The sequence below is a fragment of the Corylus avellana genome, chromosome 4, assembly GCF_965113065.1.
Source record: "Corylus avellana chromosome 4, dhCorAvel1.hap1.2, whole genome shotgun sequence".
Lineage (NCBI taxonomy): Eukaryota > Viridiplantae > Streptophyta > Magnoliopsida > Fagales > Betulaceae > Corylus > Corylus avellana.
The window spans coordinates 12,554,008-12,565,516 of NC_142493.1; the positions used below are offsets into that span (position 1 = coordinate 12,554,008).

At 31.2% G+C, this 11,509-nt stretch overlaps 1 protein-coding gene across 1 annotated transcript; it reads right to left on the bottom strand.

The window, feature by feature from the left end:
• Positions 1 to 2,724: 2,724 nt before the first annotated feature.
• Positions 2,725 to 5,500, bottom strand: LOC132177705 (anthocyanidin 3-O-galactosyltransferase 3GT1). The gene is made up of 2 exons (XM_088515871.1): positions 4,633 to 5,500; positions 2,725 to 3,452 (listed from the first exon to the last, which is right to left on the bottom strand). Exons 1-2 carry the CDS (start codon positions 5,459 to 5,461, stop codon positions 2,899 to 2,901), a joined length of 1,383 nt encoding a protein of 460 aa, XP_088371997.1. The 5' UTR covers positions 5,462 to 5,500; the 3' UTR covers positions 2,725 to 2,898.
• Positions 5,501 to 11,509: the final 6,009 nt, after the last annotated feature.

The window sequence follows — 11,509 nt, forward strand, 5'->3', positions numbered from 1 at the left end:
TCCAACTTCTTTCATTTTTCACATTAAGACCGCAATTTTCCTTTAACAACTTGCAAAACACCAAAACTAACACAAACATCACATTAAGACACAGTTAAAGGATTAACAAATGTAAATTAAGGGGCTCAAATATACAATATTTGGCACCCATCAAATACCCTCAAACTTACATTTTGCAAGTTCCTTAGCAAAACAAAACAAAAAATAAAATGAAAGCATGAAACATAGTCCGCTGTCATGGGAGAGACGATTGCATTTAGTATATGCAACAAGCATTTTAAACCCCTAGACATCCCTAGTGGACGAGTGAAGTCTCGTGAGGGTTTGACAGAAATGATACCCACAAACATTTTTTCAGCACTATATTGTTGACAAGAATGAATTTTCACACAAACAAATAGTTCTTCTTCATGAGCATGCTTAAAAAGATAAACACCATTTTCACATCATCAGAACATCCAAAATCAATTCACTCATAAATGGACATTTGAGACAACACATGTTTCATTAAGTGCAAAGTGAGATGAACATACAATCATGAGGCTTCAATTCATTCAAAATTTTGTATACCTCAAAATTCGTAGGAATTCCTATCAGATGAAGACAACCAAGGCTTAAGTCAAAATATGCAATTTTTTTTTTTTTTTTTTTTTTTTTTTTTTTGTGTGTGTAGATTGTGGAATGCTTAGCTCCCTTAAGCTTTATAATTGACCTATGTAATAAGTGTTAAGGCCAATAACTCCCAAACCAGACGGTTTTAGGACACTAGATGTAAAAAAATCTCTAAGGGCTTAATAACTCAAGTCAAAAAGTCTACTAAGCCAAACTAGCCATACAAACAACCAACTTGAATTTCACACCTTTTTACGCGAACATTCAATGCTTAATGAGGCAAGAGATCCGATAACTCAATGAGAAACTCAAAATGAATTTTTTATTTTATTTTTTTAATTTTCAAGCCAAGGTTATTCATCAACAAATCTCAAGATACACACGATTCAGTTCAAATTGCATACCTCACAGACTCTATGCTAATGTGCTTGTGATGACCAGCTCAAAACAAGTGAAATCTCTCTAGGCCAAAAATGAGTCAAAGGAGGCGCTAGACGTGGATGCCCAAATAGCTCTCAGACACAAGTGTCCATGTTCAAGTGTTGACAGCTGGTCTACGTTCTATTGAGCGTAGATAGTTGTTTAGATACTGGATAGGTTTTTCCGCTTATCTAGGGATAGCAAATTTCCCTCATGTGGAATGATGGATCTATCCTCAGTATGAGACTATTATACCCTTAGTGAGCTGATCGTGTTGGACTGGGCTGTCTGAGCCCTCACTTGGGTTGTCTTAGCGAGTTTGTTCATTGGATTGGGCCTAGGGGTACGTTGGGCCTTTTGTGGCCCATCCATGACCTAACAATGAGTTTGTCTACACAATAAAATAACTATAGTTAATTAAATTACAACTAAATAACTATAATATCTTATAAAATACCAATAAAAAGAGCAAACTCCATGTACAAACTTTTTAGGATGCCAATTTTGTTTTTCCTTTCTATCAAAAATAGTCACTCATTTTTTCACATTTACAAACAACTTTCTTCATTTTTTACTCATAAAAAATTCAAAACTCATTTTACTTATGTCAACCCACCTTTATATCTCATCAATGATATAACTCATCAACCCACCTTTATCTAGCACGTTTGCTTGTATTAGCCGAAAATGGTAGGGACTACAAAATTTTTATACAATTAGGGTTTCTAGGTTTAAATAGGTAAGAACCAAAAGATTTATTGTGTAGGGACAACAAAATTTTTATACAAGTAGGGTTTCTGGGTTTGAATAGGTAAGGACCAAAAGATTTATTGTGTAGGGACTACCAAATTTTTATACAATTAGAGCTTTTAAGTTTGGATGGGTAAGGGCCAAAAAAGTTAGTGAAGAGAGCCAAAATTTTTATTCCGCAGGGCAAAAAAAACTTTGTTGGTATAGTAGGAGCAAAATTTTTGTCGTAGGGCCAAAAGACTGAAAGTACAAAATTTACCATATAATTTTATTTTTTTACCTTATAATTTATTTTTCTAAGGAATTGGAGCCTTGGCCTATACCGGCCCTCCACCTCCGTCACTGTATGGGGCCCATGGCTTGATGTGTACATTCAAGTCGCACACACATCAATAGTTAGTTGGTGCGGTACCTCTAACTTCGACAAAATACAAGAAAAGTTTTTTATGAAGCCCTTTTAGTAATAGGGTAGATAAAGTAGAGGTGTGGAAATTGAAGCGTCGTACTTCTCTCAGTTCTCTGTTTAATGTCAGGAGGAGCCCCTGCCACATACCACCCCAATGCAATGAAGAGATAAGAAGGTTGCATTGTTGCATCACACTTGAAAGTACATAGGTAAATTCAACAATAGAATATTTTGAGCGTCTTAATGAAGGGTATATATGTCCATCAATCCATCATCCGTAACAAGGGCAAAAGAGATTTATTAGGTCTAAATTTCGTCCCTTTTAACGAGCTGAGCTAATAAAAGGGTTTTTTTTTTTAATAAAAAAAATAAAAATAAAAACGATCTTTAGTTGAAGGGGGCTGAGTGTGGCAATTGATCATTTGTGAGAATAGTATGTAAATAATCACTAGCAGTTGAAGGGGTTTTAAGTATGTAATATTATCAATTATCATAAGTCCTAAAAAAAATTATCATAAGTCATAACAAAACATATATCAATGATTGAAGAGCTTATTGCTCAATCAGCATTTATCCATTAATTATTTAAATAAAAAAGAAAAGAAATAATTTCTTCAGCAATAAGGTATAGCTGAGAAAATACTAGATTAAATATATTTTATTCATTATTTAGGTAAATCCAAAGTCTCATTCGAAGGGCCAACTTAATTTTAAGACTTAGATATGAACTCTACCAAAAAATTGAACTCTTTAGTAGCACGGCCAGCAGCTTCTAACACAACCTTTTTGAGGGCTTCAGCCTTCTCCCTCATCACCTTCCCTTGTTCATCTCTCAAAACCAGTTCCAAGCTCTTGAGCAACCAACTCTTGGTGATTACACCACCCTCAACCTTCACACCAATCCCCCACTCTTCCTTTATCACCCTTCCCGTCATGTGGTTATCGCCCAAGAACGGCCGGCAGATCAGTGGCACCCCATTCACAATACTCTCATAAACAGAGTTTGCCCCGCAGTGCGTCACGTACACACCTACAGAAGGATGCGCCAGCACTTGGCTCTGCGGCGTCCATGGCACCACTTTTCCATGTATCCTCGTCTTCTCAAGAAACCCTTTCGGCAATAAATCCTTCGAGTTATCACTCAAAGACCAAAGAAACGGAATTCCACTCGTTTGGAGTGCCTCAGCTACCGCTGTTAGCTCATCCCGCGGCAGCGCAGCCACCGTTCCAAATCCAACATAGGCAACTGATCTAGACTTTTTACCTGTTAAATATAAATTAAATAATTAAATTCATTCATTTTAAGTTTTATAGATAAATAATAATTTAATATAGTATAAAAAAATTAGACTCTTTTGACACACTCTAATAGTTTAATAGATTACTTTAGTACTTTATGAATATTTTGAGATTCTATCGCAAACGACTATTAGTTTGAAGATTCTGATTGCCAATGAGATTCAAAAAAGCCTCACATTATTCATTTTAAATTCAACTTTCAACATTCTTATTTTTTACATTATACCAATCACATTTTTTACTACAAAATAAATTTTTTTTATTTTTTTATATCAAATATTCTTACTTATTTTAAGCTTCAATTAAATCTTGGTATCAGTTTGGAGCCACTTTGTTTCTGAACCTACAGGAGAAAGTATGGGCTAGCCAGGTGTGCTTTCACACCTACCGAGCCTAGGTGTAATGATTTAAGTACCTGGTAGGAGATCTATCGTTTAGTTGAAAAAAAAACAAAAAAACATATGCCCCAACCTTTTTATATTTTTATATATATTCTCTGTCATATGCCCCCACCTTAATGTGACAGCATTGAATTTTGATGTGGACAACGCACTCATCTCTGATTTAATTATGTTTGACAATATAGGGAAGGCATGTATTGTTTAAAATTAAAAATATTTCACCGAAGTACTCTGGCTATGTTTGGCAACAGGTCGGACCGGTACTACAGTGTTGGAATACTGTTTTAACTACAATATCAACAGTAAAAATTGACTTTTTGCTTAATTTTTTTTTTTAAAGTAAAATATTAAAAAAAAAGAAAAAATGATGAGAAAGAGGTTGCTGGCTTTAAAAAAATAATAATAAAAAAAAAAAAATAAATAAGCAAAAAGTCAATTTTTGTTGCCGACACCGTAGCTAAAACAGTGCCATTCCAGCTACAGTGCCGGCCCGGCCTGTTGCCAAACATAGCCAGAAAGCCTGAAACTATTGGAAGTGTCTAACAACTAATTTTGCCGGGCCTTACAATATAAAGTTCACTTATCTCAGTATAAAAAAAAATATTTTTCTAGTACTTTTATAAGGATTATAAAAAACATTAGCCCAGATATGATTAAAAAGTATTAAAATATAAATTATATAATTAAATTTTATTATTTTTTATTCATTTAAATTTTTAAATAAATAAATGATTAAATCGTTACCGTCCAACCACGATAGGCAGCCCGTTAGATCCGAACTCGACGGTGGTAAAGGCGGCGCCGGCACTGATATGGAGAGAAAGCCCACATAAAGAACATTCTTAAACTTTGATTTAAGATCGTGATTGAGAGGGGAAGGGTTTAGCTCCTCAAAAGAACCCATAATTATAGCACTAGCTCGTGGCAGTGCCGATCCCATTTGACTTAGCGTGCGTGAGAGAGGTGACTCTTCTCCGTCGCTGGCCGACGGAGACAGCACCTCCTCCGGCAAGTCAGCAACATGCATGGCCGATAACCCCGGAATAAAATCAAGCTTTCCACTTCTACCCTTTCCACAACGCTGGCGAATGAGGTCAGTATAAACGTGAGCGGAGAGAGAGCAGGGCAAAGGTGACCAAATGGGGATCCATGGAACGTTCATTTCCTCGGCAATCCCGGCAGCACAAGTGAAGAAGGCGTCGGAGAGCAAGCAGGTGATTCTCTTACCGGTCTTTACCGCTGCCATGTCTATTCCCTTTCTGAGATTCTCCGGCATGGCGTTGAGGAAAAGGTTTAGAGGCTCTATTGGGTTTCCCGTAAGCACGTGACCCTCTGGCACTCCGTCGGCGACATCGTGGAACTTTATGTTGTGTGGAACAACGTCGTCGGATTTTGCTTTTGAGAGGATTGAGTGGTTGGAGTTTGGTGTGCTTAAGAATGAAAAGAGGATGTTTGGGGCAGCGGTTGCTAGCTTACGCAGCAGACTTAGACTGCTGAATGGGTGGCTACCGAATGGGAATGCCAAGAGGGCAACATGCTTCTTCTCATCAGAGCTTTGGGTGATCACTTGCATGGTGAGAGAGAGAGAAAGAGAGAAAGAGATGTAAGAGAGTTATTCTTGGTGACCATATGTGAAGTCATCCTAGAAGTATTTATAGGCATTAAAATATGATATAATTTACTCTTAAGTATATATCAAAGAAAAAAAAAAGGCAAAATTATTTGAGGAGAAATTACTTATCTCTCTAATTATCTCACTTTTGCAACTACCTCTTAAAAAATAAAATAAAAAATAAAAAAATCAATGTAGTGTATTAAACTTTCAATTTTTGCAATGTTACCATCCTGTTAGATTTTTCTATTAAATCCTAATAGATGGGTGTCAAAATTACTAAAAATTAAAAAGATTAAGGCCTTGGTTAGGATTTAAGGTAATTTGAAAAATACTCACGCATGAATCTTTGTAAATTTTTATTTTAATTTTTTTAAAAAAAAAAAAATAGGTATTTTGAAAATTTTGATAAGATTTAACGAAAATGTTCAACGGATGAGTGACATTGGAAAAAATTAAAAGTTCGATACACTAAATTGAGAGTTTTAAACTTTAAAAAGTAATGAAAATTCAAAGAAGTTGAGTAGAGTTTCATATGTTCATTTCATAGTAACTAAAGTCATCACCCGTCCTTAATTGGAAAGATTTCTTAACTAGAACCTATTTGAGATTGTGTTAGATATGTTAAAAAATATTTTTAGTAATTAAAAAGTCTACCAAACAAAAACAAACATGTTTGGTAAAAAATTATAAAAGTACTTTTTAAATTATTTTTACTCTAAAAATAACCAAAACTCATTTTTAAAAATTAAAAATTTAAAAAAAAAAAAACTTAAAAAAAAAAAACATTTGTCAAAAAATTCTTTTTTACTTAAAAAATTTTATTTATTGAATGCAATCGGAAACCAACTCTTAATAGTAAATAATAGTAAAGAAATGGTAGACACGCGAAAGTCATCGTGGAAGGTTTGATAGGCATAAAAAAGTGAAGCAGGTGAAAAAGAAGTTGGTATATGTCAAGGTCATCGAACAACTATTCATTGGTAGCCACTCGTGATCAAAATGTGAAATCCTCCTGGCCCCATGGACCCATGCAAGCCAATTAAAATAATAATAATAATAATAAAATAAAATGTGGAATTAACAAAAAAAATAATTTTTTTTTTTAATAATATATTCCCTTCAAACTATTACCTAATTAATAATATTCCTTAAACTTTTAATTGCGACAATGATCCTCTCTAAACTACCAAAAACATGACAATGTCTTCCCAATGCCAGCAAAAAGACAAAAAATGACCATAAAAATTTGTCAATAGGACAAAAATACCCCTCTATATTAAAAAAAAATTATAATTTTTTTCTTTAACAAAAACAAATTTTAAAAATATAAATAAATTCCACTCCCTTTTTATTTATTTATTTTTTAAAATTTTTAGCTTTAGCTTTTTTTTTTAAAAAAAAAAATTATTATTATTATTATTAAGGGGAGATATTAACAAATTTTGGTAGGGTGGCGGGATTTTGTCGATTGAGTAGTAGTTTGAAGGAGGTGAATTTACATGCTCAAAAAAACATGTGCATAGACAATTATACATATGTAGGGTGTGTTTGCCAAAAGACTTGAAAAACGAAGTTGACTAAAACTATAGCAAAATTTGATTGATGTGAAAAAAAAAAAAATTAATTAATTTGAATAGTAATAAGAAGTGATTGATGTAATGTAAAGAGTAAGAATGTTGGAGTTGATTTTGAGAAAGAAAAAAAAATATAGATTTTTTTTAGGGTTATATACCAAATACCAATGGGTTTCGTTTCTTTATTTTTTTCTCTCCTAGGATTTGATTTTTATCACAGGAGGTCCATATGGTTTTGATAATAGACCCAATTAGTTCTTCCGTCGGTTGATCGTTAGTTAACTTAACGAAAGTTTACGTGGACCAATTAAATGTTGACACATAGCACCTAATTAAATTTTTTAATTTTCTTTTTTTAAAAAAAAAAATCAAAAAATAAAAAATGGAAAAAAAAATTTGGGGCCACCCCCATCTGGCCAAATGGGGGTGGTTTCGGCCACCCCCCATGGCCAAAGGGGATGGCTCCAAATGGCCAAGCTACACCCAATTTTTTTTTTCCTTTCCTTTAAAAACAAAAAAAGAGAATACATTTTTTTAAAAAAAAATTAAAAAAAAAAAAATTAAGTAAATGTCACGTGTCAGTATTTGATTGGTTCATGTGGACTTCTGTTAAGTTAACTAATGGTCAATTGACAAAATAATTAATTTGATCTATTATCAAATCTATATGAACCTTTGTGATAAAAATTAAATCCTAAAAAATAAAAAAATAAAAAGAAACGAAATTCCATGAAGTATTTAGTATATAACCATTCTTTTTAAATCTTTTGTCAAATACAACCGCAGTTATTATTATTATTATTTTCTTTTTCTTTTTCTTTTTCTTTTCTTTAATTTATTCTGTCTTATGCGATCAACCTCAAATCATAAATTTCCATGAATACAGGAATTAAATGATGTCAGAGAGTCAGCTTTTCGTACATTTCTGCCACTCCAGCTATGTACGTGGGACGTACCTGGCACATTTCGAACCGATGCTTTCCCCACCGATATTAAGCTACTGTTGAGATGTCCAAAAAGTTTGATTTTTCTTGCTTTAATTTCTTTGCCGTACTCTATATATTTTTAAATGGTGTCTTATTTAGGATATATACTTAACTAATTGCTTAAAATATATAATAGAGAAATGTTATGGGTCAATAAATTTTTTATATTTATTTACAAATTTAATAGATCAATTATTAGATTTGTAGGATATACCATTGACTTATGTAGAGTTCACATAAGACCACAAATCTAATGATTAATTTGTAAGAAGAGATAGACCAAATATAAAATATATATATATATATATATATATATATATATATATATATTGACCCATAGTATTTCTCATATATAAAATAATGGGGCCAGGGTTCAATAATTTTTTCAGTAATAAAAAAAGAGAAAAACTAAATCCCATCCAATCTCTTATATTTATCTTGAGAAATATTCAATTACATTGTTCAAATTATCACTTAATTAACAATGTCCCTTTAAAATTTTAAATTTTAAATTACGATACTATTTCTTACAAATTTCCAAAAATTGTCAATATTAATGTATTAGCATGCATATCGCATATTATTATTAATATGCAAATCATTATGTGTTTATGGCGGGTTCACATTTTGATGTGTGTCAATTTAGGATTAGCCTATTTCTTTGCAACCAATCCTTACTACTGTGAAAGAGTGCCCTTGGAGAGCCAATCCACGATGCACATGCCTTGCGGCGTTTGTTTATGACCCATTTGTTAATTTTTAAATTAAGAGGGTAAATTAATTTCGAGTAAGATTTATGTCAAGTTTGCGGATTATGTTAAAAAGGATTGCCAACCCTAGTGTTTATGATACTCTCCACCACGGCTTTCCTGTTTTTTATGATCACTACCTTGCTTACATAATTAGTTTCCCAACCCCTTTCTTTATATTCTAAGATGTTTGTTTTCCTTTAAAATGGCTAAAAAGGAGTAGTTCAATCTATTAGAATACATTAGGATATATGATTGATCGTAATAAAATAAAATCAGATTTAAATACATTTAATAATATATTCTAACTAGATCTTAAACTATGTGGGAGTGGAATTAGCTATTTGCATATATGGTCCATGGGGATTGGCTGCTCCAATCATCACCTTTCATTGTCCCAATAGTTGTGCTCGATGTTAATTAAGATGTGTGGCCAATCGTCGTTGTCAAACGATGGATATGGCTAGCTACTCAATTGTAGGTGGAAATAGGATCATTTTCGTAAAAAGCGAATAATATTATCTTAACATTTAAATTGAAAAATAATATTTACAACATCATCATTTATGTTATATTAAATAAATACTCTGTATTTTATTTAAAATGGAAAGAATCTTATTCCTTATTCCTTATGCTGATAAAGAAAGTTTATTTAATTTATTGGTCAATAAAAGAAGTCTTATATTATTTTCTACTCTATTAATTAATTACTTTCTAAAACCCACTTGGGATTTAATGAATTTCTGAAAATCAATTAATGCATGCACCGGAAGTTAATAAATCCCTCTCACTCGAATTTCATTTACCTTTTAATTTGTTCAGTAGTACGGTTCTATCTTATAACATGTACACGTAATATTATTGGTGTTGCATGGTTTAACGTTTTCTTTTTCTTTTTCTTTTTTTTTTTCTTTTTAAAATTGTTCCATATAATTAGTGGCATTGATTTGCTTCAAATAGTTCTTTTAATTTTTTTTTTTTAATTGGAATTTATGATTCACGTGACTCCGACGTGAGGCAATAAAGATCATGTGGGCTTCACGTGATTGAAGTGTATATATATATATATATATAAAATAAAAAATAAAAAATAAAATAAAATAAAAAAGAAAAAAGGAATGATACAGCCTTAATTTGGGTCCATTTTTTTTCTATTTTTTAATTTTAAAAAATAACAAAATTATAAATTATAAAAGTTTCTAAAGCAATAATTTTTATTTGGTATTTTTTTAAAAAAATAAAAATTGTATTTTTCTTCGTAATAATGCCCTTTTTTTTTTTAAGTTTCTGAAGCAAAATACACTTTTTATTTTTTAAAAAGTACCCAAAATAAAAAGAATAACCAAAATAAAAATTATTGCTTCAAAAACTTTTTTTATTTTTTATTTTTTAAATTAAAAAATAAGGCAAAAGTTTGTGCAAAGTTGGCAAAATAGTTGGTCCTTTAACATTTTCCTATGAAAAAGGTTGTACATACTTCTAAGTACTTAGTTTCGATGGTTAAAGTCATTCAAACAAGTAGTCATGAGTCTCATAACGTCCTCTTTGAATCGCAATTGCTGGCCGTTTAATGGTGCATTTGAAATTATGATTTTATAAATAAAAATACAATTTTAAATTAAATTACAAAAAATAAATTGTTTAGAATCACGTTTTTATAAAAGAAAAATGCTAGGTGCTTTCCTAGTATTTGTCTATTGTTCTCATAGTCCTAACTGAATATTATTTTCTAAAATCCAAGTGAGAGAAGTAAGGTTGCTTTATTTTATTTTTTAAATTTTTTATAAAATAATATTCATCTAGGACTAGAAAAATATAAGGAGAGGACCTAACATTCCCCTTTAAAAAATTACGTTTTCAAATCCCAAGTAATGAAATATATTTTTAAAAACATAAAAGTTTAAAGACTAAACTACAATTTTAAATGTCAAACCGTGATTTTACTAAACGCTTAACTGCGTTTTTTAAAATCACGTTTTTAAATTGTAAATTTTTTAAAAATAGAGAGTAATGAATCAAAGTAATAGTCTTAATTGACTTTAATTCGACTAAAAAATATTTGACAACTTTCGTTTTTTTAAGGGGAATAGTAAGGCCCCAAAGTCCCTAAAGAAAAAAAAATAAAAAAAAATAAAAAAGATAATACCCAAATATTCGGACTGAAAATTCTCTATAATTAGGAATTCTATGCGATTATTTTTTTCTTGTAATGGGGTTGGTTATTGTAAGAGGCTATAAGACTTAGTTCTTCACAATTGTAAAAAATCCCCATCAAGCTTTTAAGGAAAAAATATAATTTAACTCTTCGAACTATAACACATTTTGCAATTATATCTATAAACTTTAAAAAGTTAAATCGAGGCTCCACATACTATCTTTGCGTGTCAAATTAGACACTTTCTTCTTCTTCTTCTTCTTCTTCTTTTTCCCCCTAAAATTACCTTTAATTTATTAAAAAAATTAAATTTAAAAAATATATAAAAATAATCATTTAAAAAAACTAAAAGGGCTAATATGAAAAATGCCCTTTTTAGTATTATGGGTATATATCTTATAAATTCCCGAGTCAACGTGCTAAAACAGAAAACTCCCCGTACTTTTGTTTTGGAATTTTTACTCTCTAGGTCAATCGAAAAGACAAATTAACCCCTACCGTAACATTTTCTCCCAAATATTTAATGCCTGTCAATCCCAACT